The following is a 17,207-nucleotide window of genomic DNA, read 5'->3' on the forward strand; positions in this document are numbered from 1 at the left end:
GTATGTATTCTGGGTGTTCACAGATTTTTAAATTAAGATAAATATAAGTGTACGAAGTTAATAGCAGCTGCTGTGTAACAGTTATGTTTTTATCAACATATTTAAACAGCATCAGCAGCCATCAATAATAATAATAATAATGATAATAATAATAATAGTAATAGTAATAACAACATTAATAATAGTAAAAATTCGAAAAATAATAATAATAAGATGGAGAATTTGTCTGCAAAGAGGAAGAACTGTTTTTGTGGAATTTTGTTGTTTTGTACATAATTAAGTACAGTTTATAGCAAGAACGAAAAATAATTTAAACTTTCGTTACTCTCCGTTTCGCATTTTTGTGTAAGTGGAAATTTTAGTAGTCTTTTATTTTTTTCAGACAAATGTACAAGAACCTTAATTCATGAATTAATTAACGAATTAACTTCCAGGCTGAAAATCACGCATTCTTACATTGAACCCGCACAACAAGTTACGCTTATTATAGGCTTGTTTTTTAAATGTTTCTTGTAGTCACACTTATTTGATTTCGTCACCTTGTCAAACATTGGATGTCATCTGGGAGACCCTAATTCCTTTGCGGTTAACTTTTCCTGGTAATTTTCTTTTCTGTTTGGGCTAAATACAGGTTCAATAGAATTAATGCTGACACTGCACAGCAAAGCCAATTCCTGCACAGTAAACAACCAGCCCCAAACACAAACTGCTGATTGCGGAAATTATTAAATATAAGTAGTACTATCTAGCAACAAGGTCACTTGAGTAGAATACAAATGAGGCGTTGAGAGCCATAAGGGCCAAAAGCATGCCATCTTCGATGCCATGTGTTTCAGTGAATATCAGAGAAATCAGAGGGACAGCTTTTCGTGAATGTTCAGATATGTATACAATGTGGGCCTACAGTACAGATAAACCAGACTCAGACGTCAGAAGCATGAATAAATGCTACAGTCTCACAATCAACGATGATGTGCTTAATGGTTCTCAGTACGTAAAATGGATTATTGTATGATAAAATCCAAAACTTAATGTACTATATCTCATTCAGAATCCCACAAAATAGGTTTTTCTGTCAGTATAACTATAACATATGCTGAAGTCCAATCTAATTTTACCATATACTGAGTGAATTGGCACATCTGTGGTGTGTGCTACCACTTAGTGGTATTTATGCCTAACGAACCTGGATAAAAGTCTGCTGCAGTGTGCTACCACCTAGTGGCACTCATGTAAACTTGTAGTTGAGTGGAAAGGGCTAGCTGTGCTAGCCTTGAACCATGCACATTTTTTATCAAATTCGTATGTATTTGGCTCGTAAGCTAATTATGTCACACCAGTTGCGCATGTGCAGAAGTTCCTTAAAACGTGCACAAGAGAAGGTGTGCTTGCAACTTTTGATTCCAAGCTTAACTGAGACTAGAGAGCAATGTAGCACAGCACGGTATATTTAATGCCATGAATTTTAAATTACCACATCTACATTACATTTAACTTGAACATATCTGTGTCCTCTACACCTCCCGCCGCCTTGATCCCCCCATCCCCTGGCTGCTCCTCTAATCTCCAACACCCGCCCCCTCTGCCATGCCTTCACCATTGTGTCTCCCCTACCCTTCACCTCTACACCCTTCATCTCCTTTCCTAAGGTGGCCTCCATCAACTCCTCCTCCTGGATGATGCCCTCTCTCCCTCGATTTATCCCTCCTATCAACTCTGATCCTCACCTCCCCCTCCCTTCCTCTGTCCTTTCCCTGGGCTCCCTCTTCCTCCCCTTCCATCCTGTTTTTCCCCACCTATCCTCTCTCTGCCTCCCTTCTCTCCCCCTAGTCATTTTTGCTCTCCCCTCCACTGCCTTTCCTACTCCTTCTCACATCTACCCTGCCGCTCCTTTTCTATGTCCTCTCCCTCCATTGGCTCCCCCTTATTTCTTTTCCTCTCCTCCCCCCCCTTTCTTTTCTTTTTCCCTCATCGGTCAGGGTCCTCCCCCCCCACCCCCGCCCACCCATCTGACGCCGTGACACCTGTGTAGTGCTGTTTTACGTGAGTGTTCAGTGTTATGCGTCCTCTGTCAGTGTTGCAAACAGCCACCATACTGTCGCTAGTTGTATTTTTTATCTCGTGCGAACAGAAACCAGACGGTCGCCTTGTTTTTTTTTTAATTTTGCCTGTCTACTTATTGTGTGTCTTCATTCGAATCGTCACTGCAGTGTTTTTATATTTTAAATTCCTCAACTTTCCGCAAATTTTCAGTTTTTTATAATGTCACCGTGTTATCGCTTTTTTATTGTTTGTTTATGTTCTCATTATGTTTTTTAACTTTTCTGTACGCTGTAGAGCAGCATATTACGCTGCTGCCAGCCCTCCCCCCCTCTGGGGGGGGGGGAATCGAAATGCAATAAATGAAAAAAAAAAACGTTTAACAGCATTCAGATTTTAAAAAAGCAATAAATCTAAAAGGTGTCAAAAGTTAGGATGTACATGTGCTCTTGTGCTCTTACACAACAACCGCCACTGAAGGCAAGCGATGGATGTCTTGGACACTTTGCGTTCGTTTCTTGACTCAGAACTTGGAAAAATGTTCATTGATGACATATTTTCAGATATTTGCTTATCTGAATTTTTTTGCTTTTTCTGATATGAGAAGTGTACACAACTTCCCAAAGTCTGTTTCTGTCATACCCTACATAAAAATTCGTATTTGACCATAATAATGAATGCATCATATTACTTCGACGTCTTGATTTTTCTAATAGTGACTGTCATTGTTTAAGTTTCACAAAGGTCTTTTGAAAGAAACATGTTTTTAATAATGTGTCTGAAGTGTACCAAAGACCCAGCATTTGTCTAAATAATAGAAGTAAGCTGTCTAAAACCACAACAGAATTCGCTGTTAGAACCAACTCTTAACAGTTTACTGTCCTTATGTCCCCAGTTTGACACATCGTTATGCAAGACTGACAGTGCATAGCGGAATTAGTAATTCCACTTTTGATTGTTGAGTGGTGCAGTGGAGACATTGATCAGTTCCACGAAAATCCTCTGCGAGATGTGACAACAGGGGATGTGATGTGCAACACGATTTATTGGACTGGTCTCATTCTGCCAAACAGTAACTTCTGACAGGGATGCGACAACATACTGCAAGTTTTATTCGGAGACCAGACAACTAACTATAAGACCTAACTTCATTTCATTCAGCACAGTGCAAGACAGAGGCAGTATATGCATCTATGACGGAATTACGAGGTGTTTTTTGTGACAGAAATCGCCAGTCTTCAGTGCTAATTGGCGCAACGCTTTTCTTTGCAAAGACAGACGTAGCTTGCCTGGCTCAGCTGTAGCCAATCGCCTCCTGCTAAAATCTTAGGAACTACCCGGAGCATATGTGGCGATTGGACTCTACTGCCTCTGTACTATTGGATGGCCCTGCAAAGCCAGGCACAATGCTTGGGTTTCTTCCTGTTCCATTTGTGTAGGGAGCACAGTAAAAACTACTTCATAAATGCTTGCATGCATGTTGTAATTAATCTGATTTTCTCTTCATGGTCCCTATGGGAGCAATACCTAAAAGGCTGTAATATATTCCTAGACTCCTCATTTAACAGTGGTTTTTGAAACTTGCAGGTAGGCTGTCACGTGACGATTGGCATCTGTCTTTAGACATCTGCCGTTTCAGAGTGGTGGTTATCTAATCTCCTTTGCAGACATAGCGTGCCTATGCCAGGTTCCTGTGATTAAAGCAAAGTCTGCCACGTGCTTTACTTATCACTAGGCCCAAATTATCATTTCATTTCACATATCTACAAATTGTTACATCCAGCTATTTGTATGTGCTGACTGATTCCAGTTGGGAATGAGTGATATTGCAAGTATAGGATACTACATTATTGTGTTTTGTAAAGTGCACAGTTTTACATTTCTGTTAATTATAAGCGAGCTGCCAATATTTACAGCACTTCAGAATGTTATCAAGGTTTGATGGATATTTGTGCAATTTTTTTCATTCTGTGCTTTATTATATGAGGAATGTTCAATAAGTAATGCAACACTTTTTTTCTGAAAGCAGGTTGGTTTTATTCAGGATTCCAGTACAACATATTATTCTCCATTATTTTGGCTACAAAACCCTGTTTTGCAACGTAATCTCTGTTCAATGTGATGGCATTATGCCACCCTACTGGGAGAGCCTGTATGACTGCATGGTACCACTCTACTGGTCGATGTCAGAGCCAACATCTTGCTGCATGAATAACATCCCCATCACCAATGCACTGCTTCCCATAGAGTGCATTCTTCGTTGGGTGAAACAGATGGACGGGAGAAAGTGCGGAATCTGGGCTGTAGGGTGGATGAGGAAGAACACACCTCTCAGTAGCCCACCTGGTGTAACAGCCCTACCAACAGAGAAGTCTAGTTGAGCAGCGAGGTGTTTGTGATTCATCGTTCATCTCGAATTAGAGTATCTGCACGTCCCAACACAGCAGGAATCACAGCTGTGTGGAGCGGTCTTGCACGTGGGAAATCAGACAGGTTTGCATGACTGTGTTGCGATTATGACAGACACCTCACCCAAAGACTCACCTTTCGTTTGTTCACAACCAGATCTCTGTAGACAGTCTGCAGGCGACTGTGGATATCTGTGATGCTCTGGTTTTCCACCAAACGACAGCTCTCTGCTTGGAATGCGCCTCACTTATAGACGCCAGTTTTGAAGGCTAAATATAGCGCCGCCACCCATCGGAACTTCATGAAGCTATAGGGTCTGAAGTGGGAATATTCCATGATGTCTCACAACAAATTCCGCATTTTTTCTGTCGACAATCACCGAGAAAAAAATATCTTACATTACTTACTGAAAGTGGCTCGTAGATAGCTGCATAATCTGAGGAAAGCTGAGGTAATGACTAACATTCCCAGCTAGATCCAGCTAGGTCATTAATGTAGGGGAGAGTCCTGCATTAACAGACAGGTTACGTTTTCGACTTTACTGGGTAACTGTAGAGCTCAATTTTATTTTTGGTATACTATTCTCTTACCTCAAGGTACATTTTATGAATAGCACCGCGTAATGATTTTATTTACAGTTCTTAATTACATCGAAAGTGAAAGAGTTATAATTACAAGACTTGTGGAAAGTGGCTTGCAGTACAGGTCACAGTCTTTCCTGTGATAATATTGCTTGTTAACTATACAGTGCAATCACACTTATTGAGTAATAATACAACACATAAGCACGCGTATTTATTATTTTAGCTCAGTTCTCCACTGTGTAGCTCATTGTTTAAAAAAGTCACAAGTAAAATACAAAAATTCTCCTGATCCCCACATCCAGCATGACACACAGCACCCAGTCTTTTTCAAATGACTCCAAACACATTTTCTGTTTACCATTATTTCCAATATATTCCAGTTTTCTTCGCCTTGTTGTAATTGGCTTTCCACGCCCACACTTTGTGCCTTCATTTTATTTTGGAACACCTGATTTAAGTTCAGCTTTCTTAAAGTCTGTGTCCGACTTTATTTTTTCTGCTTTTAATCTGTTTTCTTCGATAGCGATATTTTTCTTTTCTAATTGTTCAAAACACTTCAGCTATCTCCATCGGGGTCTTTTTTTTTTTTTTTTTTTTTTTTAGACATAACCTACCTAACTGCCGTTTTCAAGCGCTCTTTATTCCATTTCCGACTTACTTATTTCTCAATTTCCGCCATTTCAGTCTGAAAAGTTGTAAGAAGAAGAAAATATAATTTAAAAATTGAAATTACTTGTAGCTGGTACTGAAAGCCAATTGGTTGGCCAGTACTACATGACAAACACATAACAACCACCATATAGCAGTGAAATGAGTCACTTACCATAAAAATGAGCATCACAGGCCTCAAAATATCTTCTGTGCACTAAGAGCTACAGCAGCATCATCAGGCACTCAGAGCAGACAAAGCACTGAAGACAGGAACAAGATATCCAACTCCAGTGTACATGGATACACAAGTTTTCTTCTCCTTACTGTAATCTTCTGCCATTCGGAGGCAGAGAGGGAAAGCACAGTAGTGGCTGTTACTGTAAGCCGTCCGATACTGCACGACTTTCCCCTACGAGACAAATAGTAAGGGTCGCAAAACACTTCCCTCGGATACACCTGAATTTACTTCTACATGTGTCGATGAGCCTCAGTCCAAGTTAAAATGCTGCGGCCTCCAGTTTGCGGCCGCCGCTGCCACGTGAAATGAGCATGGTTGGTGGATTCTCTCTGCAGGCGAGGTGCTGCCTCTGGGCTGGTTGGGCGTGAACGCACTGGCCGAGCTGCGACGGCTGACGGGCGTACGCTGCGCCGACGACTGTCCCCAGCTGCCTGAGCTCGATACCGCCGCCAGCGCCGCCACCGGCAGCGCCAAGGACCAGCAGCGCACCACGCCCTCCTTCACTGCGCGCTGCAAGGTGCCTGCTTGTGCACTGGCCTCTCTCTCTCTCACACACACACACATACACACACGCACTTTGGTTCATGTTTTTCATCTAGTTGTCCATATTTACCCTCCGGCCCATTACCAATGACAGTTTGGATGTGTTCACTGAAGCACGTATTGTCTCACTGGCCTCTCAGATTTACTCGACGTAATTGTGTAATGGTATACAGGGGAGTAAAAAAGGACTTAGCAACTTTGGAATAATATACATACAGAATCGGTAGGTGCGTCATTTTGTAGCTAACAACCTCAAGTTTGATTCAATTAGTCATCAGTACCTGATTCCGCCACCAGGAGCGCCAGCGTAGTGCACAGTTAAAATGGCTACTTTAACTGGTGCGGAGCGTACTCGCTGTGTGTTTTTGTTTCATGAACTGAACTTTTTAACTCCAGAGACCGATGAAAATGACCGAGGTGGGATGGTTTACCAACAGAAAAACGCTGCACCACCTCATTTTCTCATGAAAGTTGGAGGTTTCCTCGATAATCGCTTCCCAGATTGGTGAGTTCACCATGCAGGGCCAATCACATGGCCACATCTCTTCTCTGACTTGACACCACTGGATTTATTTCTCTAGGTTTAATTAAATTCCGTTTGTATGTTCCTCTCCTAAAAAAACAATTTAGCCGACCTGAAAAATCTAATGTAAGCTCTGTTGCACAAGTTACACCCAATTTGCTGCAACGACTGTGGAAAGAAATTGGTTACCAGTGGGATGTTTGCCACATTGCAAATGGTAGTCACATAGAACCAGAATTACACTTGTCACTTTTATCTGAAACTTGAGGTTGTTTGACACAGAATGACTCATCTACCGATTCTGTAAGTTATCTCAATAAATGTCTATGTCATTCCAAATTTGAAGTCCTTTTTGACTCACCCTGTAGTTTTGGATCTGCAGCTGAGATGTAGAGTCCATTTTAAGCACACAATTTCGATAACTCCCTCTGACATCGAGTTAACATAACAACACAATGCACTGCATGTGCAGAAGACGACTGTGTCAGTCATAGAAATATTGCATGTCAGAGTGGAATTACCAACTTGGCTGTACAACTGTCACTACAACATTATGTTTCGCTTTTACTGTGGAACCATCATTATGCTCATTCTTCCCATTGATTTTCTTTTACTCGCGATTATTAAAAATTCTGTAAAAACCAGAAAAATAGACACTGATAATCCTGTAGGATTGATGGATCATAACTGGGTGAGTGAAAAAAAATGTTGTAATTAAGACAGAGCAAACATTCAACATAGACACTCAGTAGCCAAAATATTATAACCGTCTGTTTAATAACGTGTTTGTCATTCTTTGGAACGCAGTACAACAGCGATTCTGCGTGGTGGGGTTCTAAATGTTCTTGGCACGTTTCCAGAGCTAAGTGACGGTGTCAACACACGGGTTACACAATTCCCATAAATCGCTGGCCAGTGGTTTGCGGGCGCGGTGCCGGATCAGATGCGTTCCATCGGGTTCAGACCAGGCGAATTTGGGGCCAAGACGTCAATGTGAGTTCACAGTCATGCTTCTCAAACCACTGTAGCGTGATTCTGGCCAATGGTCAATGATCCCACTGGACGATGCCATCGCCTTCGGGGACGAGATAAAGCATGAAGGGATGCAAGTGGTCTGTAACTATGTTGAATAGTTTACACATTTCATGGAGCATTCGGTTACTACCATAGGTCCTACGGAAGCTTAGTTGAATCTCTCACTTATAATGATACTGTCCACAGTTGGCTGCGTCCATGGCGCGGCACATGTTTCGAGTCATCGTTCGCCTGAATGATAGCGGCCATCGAGCTGGTGTTACAAGAAGTGTGATTCATCCAACCAGTGATCCATGGTCCAATCTCAATTATCTTCGTAATTCACAGTGTCACTGGGTCTACAAGTGCGTCGAATGGTGTGCTCCTAAACAGTTGTGCCTGCATCGCCAATGTACTTTGAGGTCGAATCTTCCACAGATCACTGCCTATTCTGTTTTACAAAGTGGGTAAGCCTCTAAACTCCACGTTCTGTAATGAGGCGTGACCGCCCAACACCCTCTTGTCTAATCGTGGTTTCCCTGGATTTCGATAGACGCTCATGACATGAGCGCATCGGCTGCCGTCCAGATTAGCCGTTTCCGAGACGTTCGTTCCCGGGAACGAAGCCATAACAATCTGCACTTTGCCAAAGTCGCTTATGTCAGTGGATTTACCGATTTGCAACCCTTATCGTTGCCAGTATGATTCCTCACTCGTCTCTGCTCTGTTTATGTACTTTACTAATCGTGTCGCGTTCCCGCTGCACTACCAGGCAGCATTCAACCTCGCAGTGGACAGAGGTCATAATGTTTTGGCACATCGGTGTATGTGCTCGCTCAGACATGATCTGTTACTGGTGTGCCATCAACAGAAGTTCTTTTCTATCGTTTTCTGCTACCGACTTTAAAAAAGCCTCATTTTTGACATCACAGCAGTAGCCAAGCCTGTTTCGAGGAGCGTGAAAGAACTTGCTTATCGTACAAGGCAGATGAAACGTCGAGAATATTGTTATACGCACCTATAAAGAAACGCTGAGGTAGAGATGACTGTTATTAAATAAGTATGTGGATGCAATACTATTTTGCTAAAAATGTGGACTATTATTTTATTATGTTTCATCTAATGGTCTAGTTTACTCCCAATTTTTATTTATATGTTTGTTCAAAAATAGTTCAAATGGCTCTAAGCACTATGGGACTTAACATCTGAGGTCATCAGTCCCCTAGACTTAGAACTACTTGGACATAACTAACCTAAGGACATCACACACATCCATTCACGAGGCAGAATTCGAACCAGGGACCGTAGCAGCAGCGCGGTGCCGGACTGAAGCGCCTAGAACCGCTCGGCCACAACGGACGGCTTATATGTTTGTTGCTGGTTCGCTAGCATACCAGGCAAAAAATTGAGACGTTGTGCTTTTGTATAACCACCACGTCTGGCCTTGATAAAAGCCTCATTTCGGCGAGGAAGTGAGTCCACAAGTTTGGTGGGCAGGAAGAAAGATTGGGTTTAACGTCCCGTCAACATCGAGGCCATTAGAGACGGAGCACAAGCTCGGATCGTGTCAAGGATCGGCAAGGAAATCGCTGCGCCCTTTTAAAGGAACCATCTCGGCATCTGCTTGGAGCGATTTAGGGAAATCACGGAAAACCTAAATCTGGATGGCCAGACACGGGTTTGAACAGTCATCCTCCCTAATGAGAGTGCAGTGTGCTAACCACTGTGCGATCTCGCTCGGTAGTTCACAAGTTTCTTCAGGTGTACCATATCCAGCTGAAACCACTCACTGACGGTTAAAAACCACAGAGGCACCAAACTGCGTGGCGGCCGATTGCTACGTTTCACCCAATGTTCCAAATAACGTCAATTATGTGGACTTAAGATCAGGTGATTTAGCCGGCCGGTGTGGCCGTGCGGTTAAAGGCGCTTCAGTCTGGAACCGCGTGACCGCTACGGTCGCAGGTTCGAATCCTGCCTCGGGCATGGATGTGTGTGATGTCCTTAGGTTAGTTAGGTTTAATTAGTTCTAAGTTCTAGGCGACTGATGACCTCAGAAGTTAAGTCGCATAGTGCTCAGAGCCATTTGAACCATCAGGTGATTTAGCGGGCCAGTCGAGGAGCGAGAGGACGCTAGAGTGTTCGTGAAACCATTAAAGTATGCGCTCACGTCTGTGAACACGGTTGTTGCCATCTTGCATGGCGGAAGTGTCCACAGCTCACTCATCATGAGTATGTAGATGGAAGGGCAACACTTGGTCGCTGTTGAAATAAACATTATGTTCCATGTTTACCGTAGACTGAACAAGTGGGCCCAAGTCATGGTATGAAAAACACCAACAAAGCACCACAGACTCAATCAAGACTGAACCACACCCTCCACACAGACACAGCGGGTTAAACGCTGCACTGGGCCGTCGGTGCGCTCTGTCCGTTGTGTCATCTGAAAAACTCGTGATTCGTCGGACCACGCTACACGCCTCCAGTCAGCTATTGATCAGTTCCTATTTTCTTTGCCGACTGAAGTGCAGCTGTGTGAAATGCTGTAAGCAGTCAGCTTTTGCGAGGTACCCGACTTAAAAAATCCAATGCATGTAATTCCCTCCGTAATGTTCACTCGCAAACAGATTGAGATTGTTGTTGTTGTGGTCTTCAGTCTTGAGACTGGTTTGATGCAGCTCTCCATGTTACTCTATCCTGTGCAAGCTTCTTCATCTCCCAATACTTACTACATCCTACATCCTTCTGAATCTGCTTAGTGTCTCCCTCTACGATTTTTACCCTCCACGCTGCTCTCCAATGCTAAATTTGTGATCCCTTGATGCCTCAGAACATGTCCTACCAAGCGGTCCCTTCTTCTAGTCAAGTTGTGCCACAAACTCCTCTTCTCCCCAATTCAATTCAGTACCTCTTCATTAGTTATGTGATCTACCCATCCAATCTTCAGCATTCTTTTGTAGCACCACATTTCGAAAGCTTCTATTCTCTTCTTGTCCAAACTATTTATCGTCCACGTTTCACTTCAATACATGGCTACACTCCATACAAATACTTTCAGAAACGTCTTCCTGACATTTAAGTCTATACTCGATGCTAACAAATTTCTCTTCTTCAGAAACGCTTTCCTTGCCATTGCCAGTCTACATTTTATATCCTCTCTACTTCGACCATCATCAGTTATTTTGCTCCCTAAATAGCAAAACTCCTTTACTACTTTAAGTGTCTCATTTCCTAATCTAATTCCCTCAGCATCACCCGACTTAATTTGACTACATTCCATTAACCTCGTTTTGATTTTTTTGATGTTCGTCTAATATCCTCCTTTCAAGACACTATCCATTCCGTTCAACTGCTCTTCCAAGTCCTTTGCTGTATCTGACAGAATTACTATGTCATCGGCGAACCTCAAAGTTTTTATTTCTTCTCCGTGGATTTTAATACCTACTCCGAATTTTTCTTTTGTTTCCTTTACTGCTTGCTCAATATACAGATTGAATAACATCAGAGAGAGGCCACAACCCTGTCTCACTCCCTCCCCAACCACTGCTTCCCTTTCATGCCCCTCGATTATTATAACTGCCACCTGGTTTCTGTACAAATTGTAAATACCCTTCCGTCCCCTGTATTTTACCCTGCCACCTTTAGAATTTGAAAGAGAGTATTCCAGTCAACATTGTCAAAAGCTTTCTCTAAGTCTACAAATGCTAGAGACGTAGGTTTGCCTTTCCTTAATCTTTCTTCTAAGAGAAGTCGTAAGGTTAGTATTACCTCACGTGTTCCAATATTTCTACGGAATTCACACTGATCTTCCCCGAGGTCGGCTTCTACCAGTTTTTCCATTCGTCTGCAAAGAATTCGTGTTAGTATTTTGCAGCTGTGACTTATTAAACTGACAGTTCGGCAGTTTTCACATCTGTCAACACCTGCTTTCTTTTGGATTGGAATTATTATATTCTTCTTGAAGTCTGAGGGTATTTCGCCTGTCTCATACATCTTGTTCACCAGATGGTAGAGTTTTGTCAGGACTGGGTCTCCAAAGGCCGTCATTAGTTCTGATGGAATGTTGTCTACTCCCGGGCCTTGTTTCGACTCAGGTCTTTCAGTGCTCTGTCAAACTCTTCACGCAGTATCATATCTCCCATTTCATCTTCATCTACATCCTCTTCCATTTCCATTATATTGTCCTCAAGTACATCGCCCTTGTATAGAGCCTCTATATACTCCTTCTACCTTTCTGCTTTCCCTTCTTTGCTTAGAACTGGGTTTCCATCTGAGCTCTTGATATTCATACAAGTGGTTCTCTCTTCTCCAAAGGTCTCTTTAATTTTCCTGTAGGCAGTATCTACCTTACCCCTAGTGAGATAAGCCTCTACATCCTTACATTTGTCCTCTACTCATCCCTGCTTAGCCATTTTGCAGTTCCCGTCGATCTCATTTTTAAGATTATCCCGCGTTTATTGAAAGTAGTAGTTCCGGCCAGGTTTGAAACCGACTGCTATTAACATTGCGTGACACTCGTCTCGGATGCCTGTCAATTCCTTTCAACGATCACTGTTCTTAAGGCGTATGTCCTCTAGCAGATAAAGTCCCGCAAGTCGCTTGCAGAAACTACTTTTGCAAGATCTTGGACGTGGAAAGCAAGTCGACCTCCACAACTTTCGTCAACTTCCAGAAGTGACTGTGCTAAACTCATTCTCTGAAAATTATTTCGAGCAACTAGTTGATGAGCCCACACCTGACACTTAGCAACAAATAGTCTTTTAGCCAATAAAGAGCAACAATTGATAGAGGGATTAGGGAACAGAGGGTTGTCGTAACGAGACTGAATACCGTAACTCTCAAAGCCACCAAAAATAAACGAAAGCTACATCTATTCAAAAAAGAAAATAAAAATTCTTTTGACGCCTTCCTGAAAGACAGTCTCCACTCCCTCCAAATTAATGGTGTGAATGTAGACGAGATGCAGCTTGAATTCAAAGAAATAGTATCGACATCAATTGAGAGATCTGTACCAAATAAATCAACAAAGAACAGAGCTGATACCCAATGGTACACAAAACATATCAGAACACTGTTACAGAAACAACGAAAACAGCATTGAAACGAAATCTCCAAGATTGGCCTTCTTTTATAGAAGCTCGAAATTTAGCTCGGACTTTCAATGCGAGATGCTTACAATAGTCTCCACAACGAAACTTCGTCTCGAAACCTGGCAGAAAATCCAAGATTCTGGTCGTATGTAAAGTATGCCAGCGGCAAGATACAATCAATGCCTTCTCCGTGCGATTACAAGGTCGTGCGGTAGCGTTCTCGCTTCCTGCGCCCGGGTTCCCGGGTTCGATTCCCGGCGGGGTCAGAGATTTTCTCTGCCTCGTGATGACTGGGTGTTGTGTGCTGTCCTTAGGTTAGTTAGGTTTAAGTAGTTCTCAGTTCTAGGGGACTGATGACCATAGATGTTAAGTCCCATAGTGCTCAGAGCCATTTGAACCATTTGCGATAACAATGGAAATACTGCTGATGACAGTGCTGCTGAAGCACAGTGGCTAAACACAGCCTTCCGAAATGCTTTCACCGTAGAAGAAGAAGTAAATATGCCAGAATTGGAATGAACAACAGAGGCCAACCTGAATAACGTAGAAGCAGACGTTCTCCAAGTAGTAAAGCAACTTAAATCAATTAATAGAAGCAAGGCCTCCGTTTATGATTACATACCAGTTAGGTTCCTTCCGGAGTATTCTGGTGCAATAGCTCAATACTTAGTGATCATAATCAGCCGCTCGCTCGACGAAAGATCCGTACCCAAAAACTGGAAACTTGCACACGTCACACCAACATTCAAGGAGGCCAGTGGGAAAAATCCACTAAATTACTAGTCCATATCATTAATGTTGATACGCAGCAGGACTTTGGAAGATATATTGTGTTCGAACATTATGAATTACCTCGATGAGAACGGTCCATTGACACATAGTCACCATGGCGAGTGGCCGAGCCGTTTGAGGCGCCATGTCACGGATTGCGCGGCCCCTCCCGCCGGAGATTCGAGCCCTCCCTCGGGTGTGGGAGTGTGTTGTTCCTAGCATAAGTCAGTTTAAGTCAGTTTAAGTAGTGTGTAAGTCTAGGGACCGATGACCTCAGCAGTTTGGTCCCTTAGGAATTCACACACATTTGAACAATTTTGACACATGTTGTTGTGGTCTTCAGTCCAGAGACTGGTTTGATGCAGCTCTCCATGCTACTCTATCCTGTGAAAGCTTCTTCATCTCCCAGTACCTACTGCAACATACATCCTTCTGAATCTGTTTAGTGTAGTCATCTCTTGGTCTCCCTCTACTATTTTTACCCTGCACGCTGCCCTCCAATACTAAACAGGTGATCCCTCAGAATATGCCCTACCAACCGATCCCTTCTTCTAGTCAAGTTATGCCACAAATTTCTCTTTTCTCCAATTCTATTCAATACCTCCTCATTAGTTATGTGATCTACCCATCTCTTCTTCAGCACCGTTCTGTAGCACCACATTTCGAAAGCTTCTATTCTTTTCTTGTCCAAACTATTTATCGTCCATGTTTCACTTCCATACATGGCTACACTCCATGCAAATACTTTCAGAAACGACTTCCTGACACTTAAATCTATACTCGATGTTAACAAATTTCTCTTCTTCAGAAACGCTTTCCTTGCCATTGCCAGTCTACATTTTATATTCTCTCTACTTCGGCCATCATCAGTTATTTTGCTCCCCAAATAGCGAAACTCATTTACTACCATAAGCGTCTCATTATCTAATCTAATTCCCGCAGCATCACTCGATTTAATTTGACTACATTCCATTATCCTCGTTTTGCTTTTGTTGATGTTCATCTTATATCCTCCTTTCAACACTTTGTCCATTCCGTTCAGCTGCTCTTCCAAGTCCTTTGCTGTCTCTGACAGAATTACAATGTTATCGGTGAACCTCAAAGTTTTTATTTCTTCTCCATGGATTTTAATTCCTACTCCGAATTTTTCTTTTGTTTCCTTTCGTGCTTGCTCAATATGCAGATTGAATAACATCGGAGATAGGCTACAACCCTGTCTCACTCCCTTCCCAACCACTGCTTCCCTTTCATGTCCCTCGACTCTTATAACTGCCATCTGGTTTCTGTACAAATTGTAAATAGCCCTTCGCTCCCTATATTTGACCCCTTCCACGTTCAGAATTTGAAAGAGAATATTCCAGTCAACATTGTCAAAAGCTTTCTCTAAGTCTACAAATGCTAGAAACGTAGTTCTAATGGAATGTTGTCTACTCCCGGGGCCTTGTTTCGACTTAGGTCTTTCAGTGCTCTGACAAACTCTTCACGCAGTATCATATCTCCCATTTCATCTTCATCTACATTCTCTTCCATTTCTATAATATTGTCCCCAGGAACATCGCCCTTGTATAGAGCCTCTATATACTCCTTCCACCTTTCTGCTTTCCCTTCTTTGCTTAGAACTGGGTTTCCATCTGAGCTCTTGATATTCATACAAGTGGTTCTCTTTTCTCCAAAGGTCTCTTTAATTTTCCTGTAGGCAGTATCTATCTTACCCCTAGTGATATGCGCCTCTACATCCTTACATCTGTCCACTAGCCATCTCTGCTTAGTCATTTTGCAGTTCCTGTCGATTTAATTTTTAGACGTTTGTACAGGGCTATTACAAATGATTGAAGCGATTTCATAAATTCACTGTAGCTCCATTCATTGAATATGGTCACGACACACTACAGATACGTAGAAAAACTCATAAAGTTTTGTTCGGCTGAGCGCCAGAGCGCCAGAGCGCTCGAGAGCGCAGTGAGACAAAATAGCGACAGGAACCGTGAAAGCGTATGTCGTGCTTGAAATGCACTCACATCAGTCAGTCATAACAGTGCAATGACACTTCAGGACGAAGTTCAACAAAGATCCACCAACTGCTAACTCCATTCGGCGATGGTATACGCAGTTTAAAGCTACTGGATGCCTCTGTAAGTGGAAATCAACGGGTCGGCCTGCAGTGAGCGAAGAAACGGTTGAACGTGTGCGGGCAAGTTTCACGCGTAGCCCGCGGAAGTCGACGAATAAAGCAAGCAGGGAGCTAAACGTACCACAGCCGACGGTTTGGAAAATCTTACGGAAAAGGCTAAAGCAGAAGCCTTACCGTTTACAATTGCTACAAGCCCTGGCACCCGATGACAAAGTCAAACGCTTTGAATTTTCGGCGCGGTTGCAACAGCTCATGGAAGAGGATGCGTTCAGTGCGAAACTTGTTTTCAGTGATGAAGCAACGTTTTTTCTTAATGGTGAAGCGAACAGACACAATGTGCGAATGTGGGCGGTAGGGAATCCTCACGCATTCGTGCAGCAAATTCGCAATTCACCAAAAGTTAACGTGTTTTGTGCAATCTCACGGTTTAAAGTTAACGGCCCCTTTTTCTTCTGCGAAAAAAACGTTACAGGACACGTGTATCTGGACATGCTGGAAAATTGTCTCATGCTACAACTGGAGACCGACAGCGCCGATTTCATCTTTCAACAGGATGGTGCTCCACCGCACTTCCATCATGATGTTCGGCATTTCTTAAACAGGAGATCGGAAAACCGATGGATCGGTCGTGATGGAGATCATGATCAGCAATTAATGTCATGGCCTCCACGCTCTCCCGACTTAACCCCATGCGCTTTCTTTCTGTGGGGTTATGTGAAAGATTCAGTGTTTAAACCTCCTCTACCAAGAAACGTGCCAGAACTGCGAGCTCGCATCAACGATGCTTTCGAACTCATTAATGGGGACATGCTGCGCCGAGTGTGGGAGGAACTTGATTATCGTCTTGATGTCTGCCGAATCACTAAAGGGGCACATATCGAACATTTGTGAATGCCTAAAAAAACTTTTTGAGTTTTTGTATGTGTGTGCAAAGCATTGTGAAAATATCTCAAATAATAAAGTTATTGTAGAGCTGTGAAATCACTTCAATCATTTGTAATAACCCTGTATTTCTTTTTGCCTGCTTCATTTACTGCAATTTTATAGTTTCTCCTTTCATCAATTAAATTCAATATCTCATCTGTTACCCAAGGATTTCAATTAGCCCTCGTCTTTTTACCTACTTGATCCTCTGCTGCCTTCACTATTTCATCTTTCAAATCCACCCATTCTTCTTCTACTGTATTTGTTTCCCCCATTCTTGTCAATCGTT

General features: G+C 42.7%; 1 protein-coding gene across 1 annotated transcript in view; it reads left to right on the forward strand.

Annotated features, from left to right (window-relative positions):
- Positions 1-17,207, forward strand: part of LOC126484892 (tubulin polyglutamylase complex subunit 2) — a 157,284-nt gene that overhangs the window by 19,965 nt on the left and 120,112 nt on the right. The window contains exon 3 of the mRNA XM_050108490.1: positions 6,258-6,439. Coding sequence (XP_049964447.1) covers positions 6,258-6,439 — 182 coding nt within the window. The remainder of the gene's footprint in view (positions 1-6,257; positions 6,440-17,207) is intronic.

This window comes from Schistocerca serialis, chromosome 6, assembly GCF_023864345.2.
Source record: "Schistocerca serialis cubense isolate TAMUIC-IGC-003099 chromosome 6, iqSchSeri2.2, whole genome shotgun sequence".
Lineage (NCBI taxonomy): Eukaryota > Metazoa > Arthropoda > Insecta > Orthoptera > Acrididae > Schistocerca > Schistocerca serialis.